The sequence below is a fragment of the Xiphophorus maculatus genome, chromosome 4 (assembly GCF_002775205.1).
Source record: "Xiphophorus maculatus strain JP 163 A chromosome 4, X_maculatus-5.0-male, whole genome shotgun sequence".
Lineage (NCBI taxonomy): Eukaryota > Metazoa > Chordata > Actinopteri > Cyprinodontiformes > Poeciliidae > Xiphophorus > Xiphophorus maculatus.
In genome coordinates this window covers 11,006,299-11,032,313 of record NC_036446.1, presented here as the reverse complement: position 1 = coordinate 11,032,313, position 26,015 = coordinate 11,006,299, and the positions used below count along the sequence as shown (strand labels likewise).

The 26,015-nt window shown below is 36.7% G+C and overlaps 1 protein-coding gene across 2 annotated transcripts in view; it reads left to right on the top strand.

Annotated features, from left to right (window-relative positions):
• Nucleotides 1-26,015, top strand: part of mdga1 (MAM domain containing glycosylphosphatidylinositol anchor 1) — a 180,299-nt gene that overhangs the window by 50,029 nt on the left and 104,255 nt on the right. For both annotated transcript variants that reach the window (XM_023333032.1, XM_023333031.1), the window contains exon 3: nt 5,998-6,137. In XM_023333032.1, coding sequence (XP_023188800.1) covers nt 5,998-6,137 — 140 coding nt within the window. The remainder of the gene's footprint in view (nt 1-5,997; nt 6,138-26,015) is intronic.

Genomic DNA, 26,015 nt, shown 5'->3' with positions numbered 1-26,015 from the left:
GTGAATAAGTGTTTGATTATAAGCAGAGCATTTACAAAAAAAAAAATCAGACTCCTATTTGACAGGATGTTTTGTATTCAACAGCACAAATCTAATCACTTTAGGTTATTAATCTGATATATTTTGCACAGGAGCGTTGATAATCACTGAAATTTATTTTTTCAAATTTACTTTGGAAATCTAAAAGGCAACACTAAGTGACCTTACGTAAGACTTGCACAGTGGAAAAAATATCAGAGCCGATGAGTGTTTTTGCATGATGTGTGCTGTTGCCATGGTAGGAAGAATAAAAATGTCTTTGGATGGATCATGGAAAGACTGACTTTTCTTTTAATGGGCTTTTCGATTACTTTATGATATTTTCTTATGCAATTCTGTGTAGTTCACAAGTTAAAACTCACAATGGTAAGCCTCAGACTTTAAACTTAAGCTTTCGTGGATTGTCTTTTTGTGTACATTGAAAATGTAAATACATAATGATTCTGTCTCAGCTTCAATTGTGTGATATAGTGCTAAGCTCCGTTATTGTTTGTGAGCTACTCTAAATTGTTTTTTTGACAGTAACAGAGAAATGAATGACTATAGCATATAGATGTCTGTGCAGAAAAGCATTATTTTGGTTTAACTGTTGTTTATCGCTCACTTTTCCTGCCTCTGAAAGCTGTTTTAAGATGGCAGAAATCTGCTTGTAACTGGCCTCGCTCTATCTGTTAGCTTAACTGTCCTGTCAGAAGAAATGTCTGTCTTATCAAACTGAGAATGTTCAGCTCAGTCTTCCATGGACCAGATACAAATTGCTGGTAATTGCACAAACTTTACTTCAAAAACTTAAGACAGGTTATTGAAGAAACTCAATCCCCTCAAAATAATGCAGAACTGAGAACTATTTTTATTTTCTTTCTTGTTGCTTCTCCTTGTGGCTGCATTTGGGATGTCAAAATCACATCAGAGCAACTATAATCTAATTTAATACACATTTCTAAATTATTTCTTCTTTCACTCCACTCGTCTTAGACTGGTTTTGGTGGATTTGTTACAGATTTACTCTGATTTATTTTTCGAGCTCTCCCTCTCTTTGCTCTGGTTTTCAACAGCTGCTGCTCTAAATTCTCCATAATGTTTCAGAGTAAAATTTTACTGTAATAGAAAAGATGCATCTCTAGATTCATCTTTTTACAGACCTGTTGCAAACATCACGTTGTGTATAATTCATGTAACATGCTCTCCCTGTTGAAATCTTGGGTTCACAAAACACTTTGAGTGCCAAGGGTTGTATAGTTGTAGCTTGTGGCATGATGCACGAATTTTTTCTTGAATGTGGGGCATAGGGCACAAACATAGTGCATATCAAACCACAGCATGTGGAGCAGGTGTGAGCACAGTTTGTTGGTTCTGAATTTCCTTTTCCTTACTTTAAGTTAGTAAAGCATATTTCTTCTCTTTAACTAGTGTTACAGGATGAAGTGCAGATCACTTCATTCTGAACCAGACTATAAACAGTGTAGTTATTAGACCATAAAGAGAAGCTTTATTGTTAGATGTAGCATTTATTTTTATAATTAGTTTGGCTTATCACCTTGGGTGGAACCAACACTATGGGGGAAAACGTTAGGCCAGAGTCGCTTTTCCATTGTTTATGTGGATTTCCAGTAAATGAAAAGTGGATGTCATGGTGTACGTAATATAAAGACACTGCAATACACTGCAGATGGCCTGATGATACTAAAATTAGTATCTGGTTTGTAGCTGCTTATTTAGCCTGAAATTAAAGGGTCACTTCATTCAGGGCATGAAGCACTTTGAACTGCTTTGCTGTTGAAACATGCCATGCAAGTAAACTTTACTTAATTTATAGTAGATTTAATACAGAGATCACTGCTATGATGATATCAAGCTTTTTCAAGTTTAATGAAACCTCTAATGCGAGTCTCACACATCTCAAGTCCCTGAATACACACACTGTTTGGAAAATAGCCACTCAACTTTTAACATTTTAAAAAGAGTATGACCACCTTATAACTATCCTCAATTACGTTTCTGAATTTATTATCACATTTGATGTCTAAAATTTTCAATCTCTTTGCCCCAATCTTGTTTGCCTGAGCGTGCAAATAATTCCACCTGTAGTCATCTAAGTTAGATAATATACATATACATAAATGTAATTTTGATTTTGCTGTGAAATTTTATCATGACATGGAACTAAGGAGATCTTTCTTTTATCATTTAAATACACAGCCTAACATAAAATTTCTATGACTACATAGTTTTCCCATTGTTGTGAAGGTAAGATATTTTTGAGAATGTGCAAAAGCAAGTGGCCATATGTGGTTTACTCCAGCCTTCCAGTTTATTACACAAGAGAGAACATTTAGAGAGCCAAGCATTCCCCCTGTTTATTCTGAACCTTATTTGCGTTTCCAGCCATTGTTATGTGTGCAGTCCAGCTAAAGTTTAATGTAAACAAGCCACCCACTTTCTGTCCGCTCAATGATAACAGTTGTAGAGTCTGGTGAAGATTTGTTCTCGCTGCGAATCGATGCTAATCACATCATCATGCTGCCCCGTTCCTCATGCTTCTCTCTGGGGCTTCACACTCCTCTCTAGCCTCTCTGTCCTCGCCCGCTGCTTCTCCTGCTCCATCTCTGTCCCTCCCCTCCTCCCTCCTGTCTCCCTTCATCATAAGCCATCTGAGGCTACTTGCACACAAGCCAGCCCTCCAGAAGGGTCAGCACCAAGAAGACGCTCACACTGGAGTTGTTACAAAGCAGGGAGCTCCCATAATGCATCCTTCATTTGTTATTTCTGCACCAGTTGTGACTGACGATTGTTTTCCCATATGTTGTAAAGCAGACTTTGTGTGGAAAAGCAATTTACTTGGGGGATCAATAAGACGAGGGAGATAACATGTTTCTTTTGTGTTTGGCTCTGATTCTTGCATAAATCGATTAGATGTGAAAGTGGCCTTAATTAATGGGAATGTTTTGGAAGGAACTTTTTAATTAATTTTTTCAGGCGCAAATCTTGGTATTCTAAAAGTATTCTTATAAAATTATATTTTAAAGTGGAAATATCATGTTTTTAAATCCTTCCGTTTTACATGTAAGTCATTCACTTATGGTCTATGAAAAGTAGAACTGCAATGCGCTGGTCTGAATTCCTCGTTATTGTAGCTCCACAGATCTCTCTTTTACGTTTCCCTGTTTGGCCATTTTTGTAGTTTGACAGCAGCCATACAGTTATCTACTGGTAGAGAAACTTTTATCTCAGAGTTTATAAAAGATGCCAACAATGGAAGACTTGTTTGTCAATCCAGCCTTTACATGTTGGAGCCAGAGTGTGACCCAGAACAGGACAATGAAAATGACGAACCTGCAAAATCGCACATTCAAATGAATCCAGCACAATGGTGGTGTTACTGTATTTACACCCTCTACACACACAGATGTAATGGACAGGAAAATGTAAGAATGAGTAGAGAAAAACTTTACACTGAAAAATATGACCCAAAATGAATATAAAGATATCTATGTAGCACCAGGAGAGAATGAATTTAAATCTTTCACACTCATAGACACTAAAATTACTCAAAGAAATTTATTCACAGGCTAAAAAAGTGGACTTTGCATGACATGTCTGCTTTAAATGAAAGATTTGGAAGCGTTTCTGATTTTGAACATTTAGCTTCTGTTGTTCAAAACCTGAACAGAATTAACACTTCCATTCACTGAAATGTTTAGGGTTTGTTTTTGCCGGTTATTGGTATCAGTTCTTTTCAGTTCAGTTCTGCTTATTTAGTACCTATTCGCAATGATTGTCATCATCATTTAAATCCAGTCATAACAGCTTTAAGGTCATTTCAACCAAAGCTATTAAACTGTGTAGCGAAGATCAGTTTATTAAAATTAAACCTTTTAATTTGGTAAAAAGGTTTGAAGAAAGCCAGTCGACCTAGTGGAGGTATAATCTTCACAGCTGTCATGATGTGTAGGTTTTAGGTGGATCCAAATGCAGATGACAGAGGCTTTGAAAAGATGGTGATAAATTTAATAAAAATATAAGAACAAAAACTTGCAAAGATCCGTGGGGAAACAGGGACCAAAAATACACAAGAAGGAAACCAGCAAGAGAAACATAAACTAGAGTAATAAAGAATAACTAGAAACAATAAATAAACATAACTAGAATCACTAAAGAAGAACAGAAGTGAAAATGGAAGCAAGGCAGAACTAATAGAAAAAGCTAAGGAAGACAAAAAATGTCAAAACACAAACAGCCTGACATCCTAACATCAACCTTTCCTCTGAATGAAGCTACTAAGGTTATAAAAGTTCCATATTTTAAAACACATACTTTACAGTCATATTGCTCCTACGGTTTAAATATTTAAACTCCTAAACAATTGAAGTTATGTTGCCAAAAGAAGGCTACTAAATTTTTTTCTCACTTACAAGTCAGGAAACTTTCATCAATTTGGAAATAAAAAATAAAAAAAACTCTTATCGTGCAGTGGAAACTGAAGGAGCTCTACCTATCACTCTTATCAATCCAAATCTGTTTTAAAGTTACAGTAGCAGGCAGTGAGCAGCGTGCCTGTCAGTCAGCTGACAGACTGACCACCTGAGCAGGTAGCCTGAATAAAACATGGTCTCTAAACTCCGGAGTTCAGGTGCTGGTATCCTGCAACTTTCAGATGCATCACTGGTTCAACACGTCACGATAAAATGTCTAATTTACGGTCTCAGTATGCAAACAGAGTGGTTTTAAGGACATAAATATTTGATTCAGTTTGTAGAAAAAGTTTGACATCTAAATGTTTCAGGTCATCAAAGTTGCAGATTTGAGCCTTTTCTACTAAAATCTTAGATTTGTTACAATATTGGGTTTGTTATGCTTATTGAAGTCAAAATAAAAATAAAGTGAATGCTATATATGGTCTTAATATTGTTAATCATATTATTTGATATTATTTTGCCAACTGATATGTTTTTGCTATCCATTTTTGTTTCAATATCCTGATATCATGAAAGCATGTTATTTTTTTGTAAACAGTAATCTACCATAAAACTCATAGCAGACCATGTCACCAGTATTTCTAAATGATCCACATGAAAAGCATATGACAATCTTTGTGCAAATAAGAAACTAAACATGACATTCTAACCTAATCTGACTGAGAAAGTTTAGACATTTTTAAAGTATTTTTTGATGCATATCCTGTTTGTCTGACTCATGCTGCCAGTCTTTCTAAAGGTGACTCAATATTTGGCCTTGACGTTCATTGTTTGCAACCCTGACTTTTATAATTATCATGCCTGAGAGTTGGTGGGCACGACAGGAAATTGAGGGAGACACACCGGAAGGCCCGCCTGTGATCTTGAGTCACATACTAATTGTTTAGTGTTTAAAGCTGATATTTTGTCATCAGATGCTGCAAGAGGAGGGAATCCATTTTTGTCAGACAATATTGCAGCAATGATTCTAAACTAGTTTTCATTTAAAATCTTAAATGAAGTAATGATTATTGGTGGATTAAATTCACATTAATATGATCTTATCTATCAGATATCTTAAAGATTCAAATGTACATTTGTCCCTGTTAGGCATTTTTGTCGTGTGACAGAATCACTAAAGAAGAACAGAAGTGGTCAAAATTACATTTTGACCTTTTAACGATGTCCAAGGTTTCAATTTTCCAAATAATATCAGTGTCCCAGATCAGAAACTGATACAGATAATACTCTAGCATTTCTGGAAAGGCTTCTGTTCATGCAGATACAGGAGTAATGTGATATATTTATTTATCTGAGTCATCAGTACTTGCTCTAGTATCACTCATCTACCAAAGAATGACCTTTTTGTTGCTGGGAGTGTTCATACTAAATATGTAATGTGTTTTCTCTTTCTCTGTCTTTGTCTGCATGGTTACATGCCTGTGTCTGTCTGTCTGTGTGTGTGTGTGTGTGTGTGTGCGCGTGTGTGTGTGTGTGTTCACAGCTCCAGCTAATGCACAGATTGTGCACTCCGGAGCAGCATGTAACGTCAAGGATGATAACATAAGCGAGAGAATTTACACCATTAAAGAAGGAGACACGTTGGTGCTGCAGTGTATTGTTAAAGGACACCCACGACCACAGGTAGGCTGACTTTTTGTGTGTGAGCAGCTTTAGGTTCATGCTCATGCCTTTCTACCCTGAGTGTGCAGTGCAATTTGGAGTCTCTTTCTTTAAAGGCATTCTGATGTCTTTGAAAAATAGCCTGTCAGCAATCTAACATGCTACAATCCCTCTAAAATGATGGACAGATAAAATAATTTTTGTAGTGTTCTGCTTAGAAGATGTAAGCTTTCAGTGTGTTTGCTTAAATAACACATGTTAAAATATTTCATGCCATGGTTTAGACAGCTGATGTATAAAACTCTGTGTTGTTTTATGTATGAAATTACATAAAACGTTGCAGGGAACTGGAGTGAAGTAATCACTTTCAAGATAGCTGGTGACTTTTATTTCCAAATGGATGGTAATGTGGTTGATAGAGTCATACATCTTTTCCATTCATCTTCCATCTAGTCAGAATATTCAGTCTGCTTTGATCAGCCCCCATTTTCCCTCTTTCCTCTTGAAATTCAATATTTAGGAATTTCTATCTCCTAGGTTTGCTGGCTTGTCAGAGTTTCGCATTCAAGCCTGCAACTCTTTATGTAGTTCCATTTTTCAGACTCAAATATAGCAAAGCCGGAGGTCTTATCAAGTTGCTGATGTTGTTAGAATGCATGAGCACCTTTGCAAATCTGGCAGTGCTTAACTTTGTTTGGATGGTTTGGCTGCTACATCCAGACACTTAAGGGCAAAACAAGCTGGTGTTTGAGAAAGCCGAAGGCATTCTGTGATTAGAAATGCCCAACCACTGGCTACCAACATGTCATGATGTACCTATGAGTAATTACTTGTGTTTACAGTGTCAAAGAGGTTCAGTTTGTGCTGAGTCACACCGTCTCATCTTTCACTCACCATATAGAGAGATTACCTCAGTTCAAACCCTGCCCTAGGAGTTTCAGTTGAACCATTATGAATCCTGCCTCTGCGCTCAGTCTGTTGTCATGTTAGCAGCACTGTCACCGTATTTGGTTAGCACTGAACAAATGGCTTTCATGAGTTGAAAGAGCAACAGAGCAGAGAATGTGCTTTCGGACTTAAAGGTCACAGGTTTAATTCCACAAAACAACTCATTGGATAAATGTGCTCTGTGCTGTTAAGAATTGAATTACAGCATTTGCCTTGAGCAAGGTTAACTCTACCACTGCTGAAACTTGTAACTTGATATAACACAGAGAAATAAGGTTTCTAAAAAATAACATAATGAGAGCAAATGAATGAACGTGAATCGAAATTCGGCTAAGGAAAATCAAAAAGAGGGTTTGATTCCCATTTCTACATCAGTGAACAGTCCTCTGTCCATTTTTAGCTTTGGCCATATGGACGTGTTGGAGTACATCCAGTCAGTTAAAAAAAAACAACAAAAAAAACATGTTTTTATACATTGCTATACTCCACACTCCTGGGTGACTAAGTGCACTTTTCTAGTATAGGGTTGGACCGCCTTTTACCTTTGAAACTGCCTCAGTCTTTTGCGGTGTAGATTCAACAAGGTGACTGAAAAATTCTTCAGAGATCTTGGTTCATACTGACATGATTACATCATTCACTTGCTGCAAAATTTGTCGGTAACACATTTATAATATGAATCTCCTCTTACGCCACATCTCAAAGGTGTTTTATTGGATTGAGATCTCACGACTGTGGAGGCCACTGGAGTACATTGACCTCATTGTCATGATCAAGAAACCAGTTTCAGATTAATTCAACTGGTGCATTATCCTGTTGGCAGTAGAAGATAGACACACTGGGGTCATGCAGTGGCAGACAGGCACAGAATCAATAGGCTTAGGCATTTTGAATAATGCATAGTAGGTCTCAAAGTGTGAAAAAATGTATCCCAAACACTCTTGCTCTATCACTACAAGACAGGATCCATCCATGCTTTCATGTTGTTTATGCCACATTCAGACAATCACTACTGAAACCAAGATTCATCAGACCCTGGAACATTTCTTTAACCTCTTTTTGTTTAATTTCAGCAACTCTGTGATAACTAAAGCCTTAGTTTCCTGAATTAGCTAACCCGAGTGCCACCTGATGAAGTTTTCTAATCCTGTAGCCTATTTGGTTCAAGGTTTGACATACCTTGGTTGTATTTATTAGAGTTACTACTGCTTTCCTGTGATCTCAAACTAGTCTGCTCATTCTCCTCCTGCCTCTGACAAAAACAAGACATCTCAGTTTCTGAAATGCTCAGACCAGTCCGTCTAGAACCAACACATTCAAAATCACTTAAATCCACTTTGTTTCACATTTTGATGTTCAGAGGGTCATCTGGAAGACAACTCAATATTTAAATGCATTGAGATGTTCCTCTCAAATCTCAATGCTCAGGGGAATTAGCCAATTAGCCAATTCAGTGTATTTTTAATGATCATTTAAACAGATGTACAAACTAAATAAATACTGATTACGTAATGCCAAATGTAAACGTACCTAGAGAAACATACGTACATGAAAACACCAACTGAAAACTGCATTTTCAGCAGTTGGAAAGCAGTTTAAAATAGACACAGTGCACACAGACATAAAAAAAATATACAGTCTACATACTACATGTAAACACAAAATGCCAAAAAACATGGCGTAGACCCGGGGACTGTTTTATTCATGCTGATATGATGCCAGTGGACACGCACCCGGGAGAAAGACTGCTTTTCTCACCTCACACAATCCCACACAGATACACACAAGCCCTCCGCAGATACATCATTTCACTTCATATCTGTCTCTGGAAGTTCACCCACACATCCTCACACACATGGTCTGCATGGGAAAGCCAGGGTTCACTACAGGAAAGCAGATGAATTTGGGGTTACAATTCAGATTTAATATGAATGCCTGTGTGTGTAGATGAATATGTGTAGGGGATGATGCAAAACAATTGCTTAATTTTCTTGTGTTATGTTTATATATGCCTTTAAAGATGGTGGTAGTTTTATTGTTTGAATTATCTTTTTTAGTACACATAGAAAAAAGATATAGACATGCACTTGACAACCCAATTTAATCATCACATTTATAGGCATGTGCCTTTAAGAACACAATCAACTTTCTGAAACTTTTATTTTCTCAGAGTGCCGGAATATTAATCAATACAACTGACGCACTGCAAACAACACATACTATACAAGTTCATTTCCCTGGAGCAGTTCAAAGATGTAGGAAATTGCGTCAGTGATTGCTTATTCTCTGGGTCGGAGGTGGGTGTATATTTTGAATAATGATTGCTGTGGTCACATTGTCAGAATGTAAAATATATATGATGTGCGCACACGAGACTTACCCTGCCTCTGGCAAAGAGACGCTGGTTGAGTGAAAGCTTGTGCCGCCAGGTGCATGTGTATGTGGGACATATGTATGTGTAAGTCTGTCAGTGAGAAAATGTGCATGAAGGTTCACAATAACAAACAAAGGCAGGCAGAGACAAGGAGACAGAAAACACAGTCTTACAAAGAGTTTGCAGGAGTGAAAACTTTCCTGCAACTTATTGATGTGGGACACTAGGGGGGATGTTGAAGCAGCATACTTTGATTAATCATTCATGTATGTGACAAGCGAAATTGTGTGTGTAAACAGCAATATCAGATTAGTGTTCTCGTACAAAATAAAAAAAAATTGTTTAGTCCATATCTTTACCCAAACATAAATTATGCAAGTTCTAGTGTCTGTCGGTGTCATAACAATCTTTTATGAAGTCTACAAAGAGAGGAGTATTTCTCGGTGGTCTTTATATTCAGGATACTGTTCTGGTGACAGCAGAAGCAAACAGTGTGCTGACCTCTGTCCAGTGCATTCTGCTTGAGTAGCACACTGCAGCATTCTGCTTTGAGTCCCTTTGGGCTTACAGAGGTTCCAGCGCATTCCACTTGCTGCATCGATAACCTGATCCTTGTCACCCTACTGTCTCCTTGAACATGTTTACAGCTTTCCATACCTCATCTTACATTGCACTGCTCTGCCAAGGCTCTTCACTGTTTTATCTGTTTTGTTTGTTTTTTAGAAAAAATGTTGAATTATTGTTAATGCTTTTACCCTCCTATTGCTTCTTACTTGACACATAGTACAAATCCCAATAAGGAACCTTAGGGGGCCTCTCGATGAATATATTCTGTGACATTATCTGAAAGTTGCCAGCAGCTTCTCAAAAGCTAAAAGAAAAAACAAAACTCATGTGAAATGTGGTTTCAGGCGTCCATGTTGTTTTTTGAGTGCATGGAGTAAAGTTTGCTTGCTGTCTTTGGCAAAATAGTTGTCTGTTAAAGTTCAAGTGCTGCTAAGATTTTAAGCATTAATATTGCAATTTGGAAAAATGTAGTTGGCCATTGTGCCATTATTTGCAACTGAATTAAGAATGTGTTGAAATTTAGTTCAATACACACGGCTTGAATAGCTGCTGTAGAGGGAGAGAGAATTTTCAGTCTACAAATACTTACCCTAATATGCTTCTAGTTTAAACTATTCTAAACCTGATGGATAAGAGTTTTGCTAAATGAGAAGTAGATTAAACATTACCAAAAGAGATGTTCTAGTTCACTTTTTAGTCATAGTTTAGTGAGAGGACTTATAAACCATACTTGTTTTCTGAAGTATTTATCTTAAGAATTAAACTAAAGATTGTAAATACAAAAAGCAAACACTGTTTCAGTATTGTTCGAATGACAGACACAGATATCACAAGGTAAGAAGACGTTATTGTCGCACAATTTCACTACCCCCATTGACCTCTTTTTTTTGCAACTTGTTTTTTGTTAATTTAGTTTACTAGTAAACACACCTTGTTTAAGAAAAACAACATTGCTATAAAGACTGTAGGGGTCTATATTTTATTAATCAGATAAGCAGTTTCTTAGCAATTCAGGATTTCTTTTACTGCTGGTGGTTTCTTTCTCTGGAAAAGGAGCTGCTCATGTCCCCCATTTTAATGAGTCTATTTAAGATTAAAGGAATATTTTGCATGGGTTCTGATTGACGCTTGATTTTTCTAGATTATACCACTATAAATGTCCCACATTTCTTTTTTTAATTCAAGCTGCATTTTTGGTGGATAAAAAACAAAAACAAAATCTGTACCCTCTGATATCAAGATGATGAAGGTTTATCTCATTCAGTCTTTCTCCTCTACTCTTTCATTCTCTCAAAAAGAGGATCCAATTTAGCCATGGTCAGGCCAGACCAATAAATAGCTGCTTTACAGAAAATGAGTCTGATTGAGGATTTATCCAATCCTTTATCAGGACTGATTGTTTACCTTTGCCTGAGCCAGTCTGCAATGAAAGGAGAGCTCTCGCCTTTATCCATACAGAGAAGAGAAAAATCCAATAATTTCTCTCTGTCTTCCTTCCTGCCTTTGTTGCTCAATTTAGCTTCATATTGTCTCTTTTTCATCTTTACTGCTCCTAAATCAAAAGTCTTCATGTCTATCTTTCCTATTTCTCCGATATGTTTCTCTAATCAATCCTCATATTTTTTCTGATGTTGAGTTTATTTTTTTTTATTTATTTATTTTTGGGGGTATTTCATGCTTCCTTAATGCTCTGTCTTTGCTGACTAACAACAAATCATACATCAAGTCAGAAGATGTTTGTAAATGAACAAATATCCAAACCTTTAAACCACAGACAGAACACAGTTCCATCCACTATTTGAAAATATAAAGATTATGTAAAAGCTGAACATATCTGTTCATCTAAACTATAGTCATGGACCAGCTATGAATCAAGGAAGCTGCCCAGAGGGCTTTGGTAACTATGGAGGAATTTTAGAAGGATATAGATATTTTTCAACGTGGCATTACATGAAATGTAATTTTAAAAATATTACTCCACCCTTTCAAATAGTTTTATTATCTTTCGAGAGACAACCGCGATCCTCTCCAATCAGGAAATTTAAACTTCCTGGCTGAAATAAATACATTTCAGCCAGGAAGTATCTGAAATGTATTCATACTTACGAAGAAGTATGCATTCATACTTCTTGTATGCATTCATACTTCTTCGTAAGTATGAATTTGGAATTAACATTATAAATCATATTAAAAATATATAGTATAGACAAGTTTTAAGAACAAAACCATTGCTGGAAGGTAGCCATGCTACATCTTATTTAAAGTTTGGCACAAGCCACGTGGGAGAAACTTCAAACATGGAAGAAAGTATTCTAACCAAATGAGACAATAGTCAATTTAAATTCAAATAATCCATTTCCACTGAGAAACATGGTGTCATGCTGTGGGCATGTGGGGACAGAGAAGTGGGTCAAGGCTATTGAGATAATGAATAGAGCTAAAACATTGTAATTCTGAAAGAAAACCGGTTAATGGCTTCAAAAGATGTCCGTCTAAACATCAAGTGAGAGCTACAGTAGAATGACTTGGATCAATACATACATATATTTTAGAATGTGAAATTGTGTTTTTGAAAACCTGCAGCTGAATTTGCTGCAGAAGGTGGTTCTGAAAAGTATTAACTAAAAGGGAATGAATGCCTCTGAACCACACTTTTTAGATTGTAATATGTTTTTATTTCACATCATTATTATGCAATACTTTGGTGTTAATCCGTCCATATCCTGAAATGGATAGACCAACACTAATCTGTTATATAATATATTGAAGATTTTGTTTATTACAAGACAAAATGTGACAACATTCTCAAGGTTAAGATACTTTAGCGAGAAACTGCTTTGTTTGGGTAAGAAGTCAAAATGCTCGTTAGATTTTTATTTGTTTCATGCCAAACGGAAACATTTTCAGAATCTGGATTTCTACTAAAGTAACACAGTGCCTTTAGTAACTGTGTTACAAACTGTCTTCTTTTAATTCCTTGTATTACAAATTATGATTAAAGCATATGGAAACCTTTTGAAGAGAGCTAAACATATGAGGAAAAAATGCAGAAAAACTGCAACTCGCCAATGCAACAAATCCTATCGTTAAAGATGGGCCATAAAGTGCTTGAAGTATTGTTCATAGTAGCTTTCTGGACAGTTAGGCTTTAGCTAACAAAGCGCCCATACCCTCATCCACAAAGCCAATTTTGCTTCACACACGTAGGCCATGCACATGCTCTCATGGCTTCTTCAAGAACACAAGAGAGGAGAGTAAATGGTTTTTCTGAAAGTGATTCCTACCTCCCTATTATTTATTCATGGGTCTGCTGGTCATTGCAACCTTGAGACTCGTGTGATAAATTCTATACAGGGGCACAGTGGAGAAAGCTGCAGCTGGGAAAAGTAGAGAGGCCAGGAGAAGACGTGGGGAAAGGAGAGGACTGGAGAGAGGGAGGCGAGTGCTGCGGTCTGGAATATGGGTTTGGATTTCCGTCCTTGAGGAAAGAGTGAAGGGCGATCGATAGTGAAGCTGAAAGTGAGGCTGATCGGGTGGCACCACGAGGCTGCACAGGCACTCAGCAGGAACACAGCTTAGACACAAACAAGGTCACTGCTGGACCCCCCCAAGCAGAAAGGAAGACAGAACTAAGAAGAGGCTTAGGGTGAAATCAAGATGCATCATAGTTCAAGAGATGGTTCTCAGAATGTGTTTGTGAATTCCTTTTAAACTTTCAAATGAAAGAAGAGAATTCATTAGCTTGTTTTTATTGTACACTGGCCATAAAGGAAGGATGTCTTTGAGACCGAAGAAAGGAGCAAAAACAGGAGAAGAAAAGACGTTTTGTCAACAACCTCTGGAACATCAGGCTTTTTGCAGATGTGTTTGAGAGAAGGAAAGCGCACATTGGTGTGGTTCTTTATGTATTTGAAAGGCATGATATGAACAACAAAAACTGAGTAGAAACTGATAATCATTGATGATCACTGCTGTGTTTTTTGCTTACTATATTTAATATTTTAGCTCTTGCATTTGCAACGTTTTCAAAGAGCTACCTGTAATTGATGAGAGTTGGGGTTCAACGTAGGTCACCCAACATAGACGCTAGTTAACCTCAGTCATGTTTTAGGATTATGGAAGACAGTAAGAGTAACAGGAGAGAAGTGACGCATAAATGGGAAAATAACTTCAAACTCCATGCAGAAAGACTCCAAGCTGGGATTCAAAATTAGGACCTTCTTGCTGCAAGGCAACAGTGCTACCAACTGCACCACCGTGCTTCCTCAATGAATATTTTAATTAATCTAAATAGCTTGCAAACTGTTAAAAATAAAGCAGTGTTTAAATTTTTTATACACTAAGAATGATCTGATGTTCCTAAAATAACAGATGACTTTTAGTCTTTTCAGCTTTAGGTTTGTTTTAATAACTAAGAATTACTTTAAAGTCAGTACAAAAGTAGCTTTGCTATCATCTAAATTCAGGATAGACATGCGGGCAACTTGTTCCAGCTCAAAATGACAAATTGAGGAAAATCCAGCAGAGTTACTCATGGATGACTTACTGTTATAGATAATCCCCAAGTGACAGTGACACTGAAAGGAGAAAGTAGACGTAACCAGAGAACTATACAGTTACACACCAAATGAGGTAGATTTCTCCAGAAAAAGAGATAAAGGTGATTCAATTATCGCCATATATTTGAATATTTGTCTCAAGAGCTCAGCAAAGTCATATTCTTATTTACATGCGGTGGTATTTATTTTGAACAGCTTTGCAATGTCTTAATTTGGTTCAGGAGGTGAAAAACCTTTCTCACTGCAATGTGAATCAACTATACGTGGCTGAAAACTGGTCAGGATTGATCAAATGATCCAAGCAAACTTGACTTTAAATCTACAAAATTCTATATCTGGATTAGGTCTGTACACTGACATACTTGATTAAGTTCAGGAAAAGAATCTTGAAAACACAAAAAACTCTAAATATTTGAGATAATAACACAACTGTTATCCAGCTTTTTTTTCTGCTCTCATTCTGCTCCAGTATTTAGCTAGTACAGTAAATTGATAAATGATCAAAACCTGCCCAAAAGGTAAAAAAAAATTTTAAAAACATGATCATAAATAACTTGGCTAGAAAAGTCAAGAAACGTAATATCTTCATCTTTAAATCTTTTTTAAAGTTGGTCCTATTTAACTGACTTCGCTCCTCAGTCATTGAAATGCTTCCAATGGCAAACTGCATGGCTCATTATTGTACAGTACGCTTATTTAACAAAAGAACCAAGTTATCTGTCTGTGTTAAAGTGAAGATCAGCACCCTTGACAGCATGAGACCAAACAATGACCAAATCAAATTCATTTTCATCATAAAAACACTTCTGTGTGAGAGATGTCCCTGGTTGTTTGGTCCTATACAGCTTGTCTGTATATCTGAATGTCTCTGCAGTGTCTGCTGCCGTAGCAACGCACTGTACTTGATTGAGTAACCCCTTACTAATGCTAAAGCTAATAAAAATATGTTCTGTATTGGTGTCTGAATGTATGTGCTTGCAATATAAATGACAGAGAGAAAGGGAGCAGCCTTGCTGAATCATCTAGACATGACTTTAAGGCATATTTTGCATGTTAGTCAGATATGTATTTTAACATCTCATATTAAAATACAGTTTTTTCTTGGCTCCTTATTTTCCTATTTATTTTAAAGAATCCTAATAATGTAAATGACAGCTATGTTTTTGCTTGTTTTCAAACGGAGTGGCCTTGTTATGGCATGTAGCTTCTTTCTACGTAACAAATGTGTTTACTGTGTTTTTGTAGAGTAATGCTTCAGCAATTACTAGTTCATAGTTTACTGTCAAACCATAGACATATAATTTAACAATAACTAGGTAAAGGCTTGAATAAAAAAACTGAAAATCCCAAAAGAATTCAAATGAATTTTTTTAAACTATTTTTATGGAACAGGTATACAGGGTTTTTTTTTTTTCATTGACCTCTTTGTATTTATGTTTTGTCAGTGAATGGCTGCTGTTATTGTAATTTGAACACTACTAAGCCAGAAAATTCTTAACATAAGTTCCTAAGACAGGGAAGTTCATAATAGCTCTGTTTTCAATAGCGGTAAAACACAGTTTCACAGTGAACTCTCTCTTACACACATGAAATGATTACCAACACAAATGATTCCTCTATCTTCTCATGTTGTGATTTTAATTAAGAAATTATAATTGGATACAGTCACTATAGACATATCAGAGTTGTGCACATACTGTATATGTACCAGAGACTAGCAATTTGCCACAGATTTCATGTTTATGAAATCCTCCTTGATGTCAGATAAGTGGAGTGGCTGTTTAAACCAGTGTCGTTTATTTCAATCCTTGTTTTAAACAAACAATATGGGGAAAAAAATACTACAGAACAAGCATTGCAGCAGGTAAACAGGATGTACATACTTTGATACAACTGAACTTCATAGAGAAATTAAAAGCCCAAGATTTTTTTCTGGGTGAAAGTGTTGTTAATTCCGGGTACATGAAAAGACACAAGAGGAAGCACAGAAATTGGGTAACCGTAGAAATATGTTTCCTGTTTTTCATGTAATTTTTAACCTTCATTTACATTTCTAGGTAGGACTTTTCTCTCATGGATAAACCTAGTTGTAATTTCTCTGTGGTACGGCAGAAGGACCATGCAATGTCCTTCTGCCACGCAATGACATCATCTGCTTGCACATAATTAAAGGCGAGTCGCAAGAGGTCCAATTTCACCATGCTAAGCCTTGCTTGTGCTAATCATCCAGTGCTCATTACAACTAACTTGCAGTCCTCCAACATGGGCAGATTGTGTATGGTAGCAGCTGACACTGCAGCTCGTGACTGTCTGCTTGGAAAAGAGAGCCGTGTGGATTTGCTGATGCTGTCTGTCGCTGTGTTCTCTGCTCTGACTCAAACCTTGGTCAACCACAAATTAAGAAAATCCTCAAATTAGATCTGTTTGAAATTCTCTCTCTCTTAGTCAAATGCATGTATTTAGAAAAAATATATTTTTTCTTTATGCATTGTGGTTTTTGATGGTTTATATTTTGTCTTTTTGTTTTAGCTATAAAATTGCTCTTATTGATAATGTGTAATCTACTTCAGTTTCTGTAATTTTATTACTGCCTCAGTCAAAACGTCTGATAAAAGCATTCATTTTGTCTGAGAGATGGGGGGGGGTGTTCAATATCAATGAGTCTCTTATTATTTATTTTTTTCCTGTGAAATCTCTCTACGCCATGGATTGATATAATGTATTTCATAGGGAGATTTATACAGAAAACGCATTAATACCTGCAGATCATATATTGAAAATGACGTCTTAGTGACATTATGGCTAAAAATTCATCTAAGCACATTTTTCTTACCTGTCAGTTCTTTTCTCACTCTTCATCACTCTCTCAATTCTATATTGTTTGGCTTCTTAACTTTAATACCTCTCTTATATTATTCTGTTTTCAACATTTATGTCTTTCCTGTGGTTTTCTTTAGTTCCCTTTTCTGTCTTTTGTGCTTCCTACCACCTTCTGCCTTTCTCTGAAGTTTGTACCGAATTTTCTTCTCTACTACAATTTTTTTTCCCTGTCAAGAAAAAAAAAAAGCTCACATCCTTATGTGCAATGCATTGAAAAATAACCATATAAGCTGTGATGCTTGAAATAGTTTTGGTTAACTACTCTCCTCACTTATTTTTAAAGCATCGAGTTTTGCGTTTCACTCCGATACCCAGTTTTCTCACTCCCTCACTGCTTTCAAGTGACAGATAATTAAAACAGATATTTCAGTGCTGCAATGCTTTTTGTCTCACAGTATACTGCATGTCATCTTCACATTGTCACATTAAGTATTTTATTGTATTCTTTGTTTGAAAAGTAAGACAGCACTGATTACATCAGAGTATTTATCACTTTGAGCTGCCATCATCAGCCTGCAGGATTCAGCTATTTTGTCACTTTTGTTGTGATTTCTGCTTATTTCTTCCGTTGCTCCTGCACATTTCTGCTTAGATCTTGTGCTTCTTGCGTTGTGCATGCATTTGTGTTTATCCTAGGGCAGCCATGTGTGTTCGTGGGTCTGCATCCATGCCAAGTAGTATTCCCCAATAACAGGATTACCATCTTAAGACTTTTCATGGCAAGTGAGCCAGCTGGATGGATATAGCACTGTAGTGTAAACTCCACTGGCGTTACATCAAGAAAAGAGTTAGTAAAATTATATAAGGCAGCTCCAGCCAGCTCTGTGTGAGTTTCTGGGAGGGAGTATAAAGGATTCAGAGATGCTTAACATCCCTGAAAGCAGCTGTGGTCTAGAGAAGGGGAACCCTTGAAAGCGAGGAATTGCTTACAGTGCTGTCAACGCAGTAAGGATTTAACTCTTATGAAATTATTTTCTTCTACAGTTATGCTTTAGACTTTATTTAATTGTAAAACTGAACGATGCAGCTTTCCCAAGTAGACGGCTAAGATAAATGAACGTTTACAACCAGCAGCTAAATTGTAACGATTATGCACAGGAAAGATGCAAATTATTCTGGAATATAATAAAGCTGTCAAAATTGTCCTAATGGTTGTGAGGCAATTGTGCTCTACTACAGTTCCTAAACTTGGATAAAAGTTTAGATAGACAGTAATAGGCCTGCCTCTGACATACATTAATGAGTTGCAAAACTTGAATTGAAGTCCAGGTACTCTAAGATAGTTCTGGGCTTTTTTATATCCACTACAAAAATATAAAAGGCCCTCAAAGTCGCATGCGATTCCATCCATTGGAGAGACATAGAAGGCCATTATGCTAAAATGAGTGTTTTGTTTTCTTGATCCAGCTCATTTGAAGTAAGGATAACTAGCAAAACAAGCCTTGATTGCTCGAGTCAGCAGCAACCCAATGGAAAAGAGTATACCTCTTTTATTTCTAAAAAGAATTTGATTACGTTGATTATTCACAGAATGCATTACTGATATACATTTTGCTTGTTGAACAGGTGTCACTGCTGCTTTATGTGTCCCACAAGAATCCTTTTCAGACAAAAAAACAATCAATTTAAAATGTGCTTTTTTGTAACAAAGTGCCAAAACTGAAGTCTTTTCTTTATTTCCAGGCACTGCACTGTGGAATCCTATTGATCCTATGTTCTATGTCACTCTTTAGTCTCAAAGTCTCAGAGATAGATTTGATTGGCCATTGAAAGCGTGTGGGGGGTGTGAGAGAGCGAGAAAGATAGAAAGAGGGAGTCGAAGAGGGAGCAAAAAGGGGGAGGAATATGGCAAAGTAGATGATGTAAAAAAATAATCAGACTTGTAGAAGAATATTAGGAAGCAGGGTTGGAGAGAGAGAATGATAAAACCTAGATAGACTAAATAACATGGAAGAAATTACTAGGATGAAAAAAAAAAGTAGTACCATTCCTATACCCCTACCTCCTGGTATTATTTTAATTCCATCTTAATCTTCATTCCTCTTTGATTCCTTGTCAATGGCTTGAAGTGGCAAAAAGGAAATGTGGTGTTTTAGTTTGCATTATACTAATGTAAAAGATCAGATATCTCTTATTTCATTTATTTTACAAATAGTTAAGACTTGTTGTTCCTGGAAATTTTCCGGTGTATGAGCTTTAAGAGAACGGGAAAAGCTTCTCAAATAAAAACATAGCCTGGGGTGAAATATGGAAACATCTCTGGTTTGATTTTAAACAAAGTTTTGAACCAGTATACCAGAGCCAGCGCCGATGGGTGTGTAGGGAAGTTGTCTGCTTCTATTTCTTCTCATGCAGACTGAGAGACTGTGGGAATTCAGCCAATGTACACAAACAACTCAGTAAATTAAAATATCCCTTCCAGTTAAGCTCGTTTCTCATATTAGTCTTATCTTTTCCAAACTTCAAGCTGTCAAACAAGTTTAAAACATACTTTCTATTAAGCTTACATTTCTTTATAAATTTGTTTTTATTGGTCTGATGTGTTTTTCTATTCTATGAAATTACATGTGTTTTCATTAGCTTCAAGTGGGAAAATGTAATCATAACTAACAAAAATCAAAGGCTTGAAAATCTGTGTAATTAATCCATAATGTGCTATACTTAGTAAATTAAGTTACTGAAATACATTTTAGCAACTTTTCAACAATATTTAAACGTATTGAGATGCATATGTGAAGTAATTTAAGGCATTCTTTTATTAAACTAAGAACTCAAAGTCTTGAAAGAGAAACCCAAATCTCAAACACTCATTGGTTAAAGGTTGCTATAAGCCAAATACAGCCCAGCTAAAAGTTTAGAAAAAAAGAAGCCCAAAGTCTGAAAAATTTGAAAAGGAGAAGCATACGATGGAAAAAAAGAACCTTCTGCAATAAAGGAAGCTGAGATTAAAGAAGCAGCAAAGAAATAGAAATCAATAAAATAAACACTGGGTTTAACAGAAACAACTCTTCCTAACATTGGTTCGTTCATTCTTTCTTCTTGTCATTTCCTTCTTAATGCAGAGGATTTGAAAGGGCTTTTCAAATATAAGTGTTCAAACTTACAATAACATACTGATTAACCTTTCTGTAAAGCTGAACAAAGTTAAAAGATGACTCTTTTATTCAAAGCAAACACACCAATGTTTAACGACATAAAGATGAGCCTTAAGGCCCCCACATACTCGGGCGTACTGTACCATGAACCGCGCAGACGGTTGGGTCTTCATACTCGAGTGTACTGATTACCTAAAATTCTCTCGTGACAAATTCCTTTAATGCAAATAATCCTAATGAGAACTAGCAAGTTTATTTGGGCGCCTAGCTCTGTTTCTTCTCCATCTGGGAAGCCTTAACTCACCTCTCAGTGCGGGACAGAGAATGGCAGTCACATGTCGATTCATCCGCTGCCCAGAGCCAGCGCAGCATCCTACTGCGGGCAGAGGAGCAGCAGGAGGCTGCGCTGGCTTTAACTGTATCAGGGATCCATTCAATAAGCTTTGTATGTTATGTTCCAAAAGCACAATTGTGATCGGTGTAATAATTTGTGCTGCAATCGAAAATGAGCACATACCCGATCATCCTTTCCTTGCCGTTGTTCGAGGAAAATAAAAAAGTCAGACTCAACTTATTGGACCACCTCTCTGTTAATTTTGTAATTCACCATGTCAATGTTTGCGTGAATATATAAAGTCTGTTGCTGTTAAGCATTTTCTCTTACGTGTCTGTCACGTCCCTGTGACAGCTTTATGTTGACTGTTATCATATTGATGTCAACTTTGACACAACATGAACTCATAAAAAGTCTTATTCCCAACCTTATCAGCCAGGTGTCACATGAAAACCAGTTTGACGTGAACACTGTTTCCACCGGGTAGTTTAATGTGTGACACCAAGTACGCGTAGCGATCATAAAAATCTATCTTTGCACAGACATGTCCGACGGACATCCGCTTCAAGTCCGTGGACTGAAGTGCGCCCGAGTATGTTGGGGCGTTTAGCAATGATGATCTTAAAAGAAGATGTATTTTCAGTTAAAGTCAGTTCATCTCTGGTTATTTACTTGGAGACAATTAACTAATTTCAGTACAGGATACCTTATAGGAAAAACTGTTATATAGAAAAACATTTTATATATTTAATATAAAATGGAGCATTTAATTTAACTTAAAGATCTTTAAATTTAATTCTGGACTTTATTGAAAGTTAAAAAACCAGAGCTAATATTAATATCTACATCAAGAACACTCTCTCAAATCTAATAAAATTAACTACTTTATTAGTGATAACTGATGAACCCGGATGACTTGTGAGAGTTGGTATAACTATCCATTCATTTTTATAGTGCAGAAATACAAAACAGTGAAGTGTTGTTCTGCAGCACCATGCTCTCCTCACACTTTGCACTTTTATATTTACTGGATTTGTCATTTTATTTTGCAGTCTTTTCTGGTATTTCCTTAGCATTGCTATCATTTTGCTACATTTTACAATGAGCAACATTATAGTCAGTGTGAAATTATCCAAAGAGCTCACAGATAAAATTATGATGAACAATGTAAGCATCTAGGACTCATAAATTAACTATGACAACATCAAGTACTGAGAGATGAAAACAATTATTATGTGGTGACATTTTCAGTGGTATACTTCTCAATCAATCAACTTTTAAGGTCTAGTTTTGTCCCTCTTTTTAAACTGACACCAACCACTGACCTCATTCTCTGTAGTTTCCATCTGTGCAAAACAGCTTAATTCTCCCCAAGCCAGGTCTCACAAACTCAGGAGCTGGAGTGTGTGGTGCCAACTCCCAGCATTTGTTTTACATTCATTATTTCAGTTCAAATCATGTTTTAATCTGTTAGGCTATACACAACAGGTTGTATTTTAACTACTACAAGAAGTCATAGCTACATTGTAGCCCACCAGGTTTTCTGTCAGATCGTTTGTCACTGAGTAATTAATCAGCAGCAAACTGGCGTAAAGTGAGTGATGAATAGTTTTGAATCCCTGAAGGCGAAGAAAACATTGAGGTGAATGTGTCAACAAAAGTTTACTGGATAAACGTCAGACTGTTCGACCTTGAATATAAGCAGTGAGAACATTTCCCACACTGCCGGATAGTTTAACCTGTAATATTTTTAGTCGTTGCCGATTTTCAGATTTAATATTGAGATTGCTTTATTGACAAAGTTTGTACTAAATTGTAAGGAAATGGCTGCGGCTCAAGCAGACCAGCAAAGGACCGGTCCAAATTGGAAATAATTGGAAGCCACCAGGCAACACTTGGCTTCTCCAAAGACCAACAGTCAGATTATATCATCTTGCATTTTATTCTAGAAAGGAAAGCACTATGCTGCAGTTGTTTTCCCCTATTTTTACAGTAGTAGTGAGAGGTCAAGGGCTTTTTGACATTATGTTTGAGGCAGTGGCCTAAAGACCACAGATGGCTAAGAGATGTTTTATCTCTGATGGTTGGACACAGCAATTTTCTTTTAAAGGCTTGGAAAGCAGCACTACAGATTCTTTTGAAGCAAAAGAAGGGGATTTTAGCTACTCTTTCAATGTTTTATTCTTCAGTCTAGCTTGTCATTTTGTTTTATCTGTGCAACTTTTGGGGCTTTTATGCGTTGCTGCCTTTTGGCCAGGTCCTCCTTTTTAAAGAGATTTTTAGTCTCAATGGGATTTTATCTCGGTTAAAGAAATTCAAAAATAAATTTTAAAAAATAAGTAATGAAAGCCGAAATGTCATAAATTTGCTAATGAACAAAAAAAAAAAGCCTACTACCCTTTAATGGTTTGTTTTCAACAATAGTTTGATTCATGATGTTATCGTGTCATGAGCCTTAGTGCTTGAGTGAAGCAGACTGTATAAAACTGGGGCATTTGACATCATCTGTGTAAGAGTTGTGCCAGAAAATAAAGCTGAGACTCAGATTATGGGACAGACTTGCATTCAAAATTGTTACGTCCTACCAGAGAACTACATTTGTTTTTTGTTGTTTTTATTTTCTTTTGTAGGATTAAGAATGAGCAATATGGTCTTAATGTTTTATCTCAATATCTTAAACAATGAATGTGAAAATTTACTAAGAATTTATCAAAACTTCAAAATAGTCTTTTGGCAATACAAACACTGCTGCAAAGTAAAATATACTATGTCATTGCAAGTGTCATCCTTAGTAACAATAGATGATATGATGACTGCCATCCCAATACATTGGATGAAGATGTTTTTTAATCTATTACTTTTTCCCATTACAAATGAGTTGGAGGAACATGAGGACAACTTGCCTTTGTCTCCACATTTCCAGCAAAAGTAGTTCAGGTGTTTTTTGACACATTTTTAACTTGATGGGAATTGATGTTTTATTGCTGCATTGTGAAATAAATCAAATTTCCCAGAGTTGGAGATACACTGAGCCACTCGGGACTTTTGACTTGTTAAGTCAAATTAAATACCAGAAATTCACCATACGTTCCTTAACAACTTCTCAAAAAACACTTCTGCCTTGCTTAAACTGCCAAAAGAGGCTGATCTTAGCCTAAGATATGAAGACATGCATTTCTTTGATACATATTGACTTGGCATTGTGGGCTTGAACATGAAAACTTCAAAGACTCAGCTGACTCACCAACACCTTGTGAAATCTGATGACGTATTTTAAAATTACTGCTTTGCCCTATTACAGAAGGTTATTAGATTCTGTCTCAGTCTATATTCCTGGACACAATTCAGTGGTTAACATGCCAATATTTATGGTTCTAATGGTTCAGAAAGTGCAATACACAGTTTATAAACACATTCAGTGTAAAATGGAATTATTACTTATGACTACAGCAAAGCACATTACCACTAATGGAAAATTTACAAGCCCATTTCTTTGTGGCCAGCTTCATTGTGCATTCCTTAATAACCACATATTAAACACACCCTAATAGCCCATCCACTTCCCATGTAAAGACCATGGACTGCTTTCCTCTTTTCTCCTGCAATGCTTCTCTTCCATCTTCATTTTCTGTTCCCATGTAGAAACACACAGCATGTCTCCCCACAGCTGAATACAGAAACAGTACAGAAAACCTTCTACATTTTATGTCAAGCTGCATCTCAGGGGACACCTTTGCTCCGCTTCACTTTACACCTCAAACTAGACGTAAATAAAATATCATCACAAAAGTCTCTGACACAACAAAGTCCCTTAATCTTGCACATGGTTTTAGAACAGTCTAGAGGGGGATGAGTTTGTTTTTCATGTGTAAATCGGTGGACACAAGATTTGATGAAAAGCGAGTGTTTGGCTTTCTCCTACTTTGTAAAGAAATAAAAGGAAAATGGGAAAGAAAAGCACCCAGACAGGCAGAGGATGAGGGAGAAAAAGGGCTGAAAGAGATAACCAGAACAATCCGTCAGGACCTTAGCAGAAAAAAAGAGACTGCAGCCTCACTCATCCATTGAAGGAAGGAAAAGGTGTAAAGGGAGAGTGAAGGAGGTCAGAGGAAGAGAGCGCAGGTGATGGTATTATGCTGCTTGTGTCACAGCCAGATAAAGGCTCCTCTGCCGCCTGGCTGTCATCTGCATTGCACACAATATCCCCTTTATTCACAATATCACCCTTTTCTATTTTGCTTCATCTGCCACCCTGGTGGAGCAACTCCCAATGTGCTTCACTTTTTCTCTTCCCATCACACCGCTGCCAGCAATACTGCATACATCATTCCCTATCATTCTCTGTTCTACTCTCTCTTATGCTCCAAAGAAAACTGTATGGTGCTGCCCTTTTTCCTCACGCAAATATCAAGAGTATTCCTGCTTCTTTTCCCCTTATTCTTTCTACTCACGTGCCGTCTCCTTATCAAACATAGTTTTTAGTAGAATACTAATATTTCTGCCACACGTGTTGCTTTTATTTTCTACTGTAATATGGCAAGTGCAGCAGGTCACTGTGATTTTAAGCTCAACATGCCTTGTTTTTAGTAGGGTGGTCGCCTCTTAGGTCTGTTTTCAACCAATTCCACAAATTTGAGCACAAACAGTATTATAAGCAATGTGTACACCTTTCAACTTGTGCTTTTAAGGTTGATTTGCTTAACATCCGTAAAGAAAATTACTGCCCAAAAGGAACTACTTGTTCCCAGATAACTGAGTATATTTTATTCTGACCTGGTGGACACTATTGAGGAAATGCCGAGGTTATGTTTGCAAGATAGGAAAAAAAACACCTTTTGACTTAAATCCCCTATCAGACCATACTTTCAATCCATGAAAATCACCTACATTCATGATTATTCTTGTGATCATCAAAATGATTCTGAGTAGTAATGGGAGTTGAAGTTGACCTATCCCTGCTATGCATCATGACCAAAACCGTGATGTGATGTAAGGCTTGCACGGGTACAAAGCAAAGACAGAAGCAGCAGTGTGTGCTCATGCAAGAACAGTACACCATGATCTCTTAGTGTTTGTCTAATAAAAGAAGAAGAGCACTTTGTGGTTGTGTGTTACTAAGAAAGCAATAACATAAAAATTCTT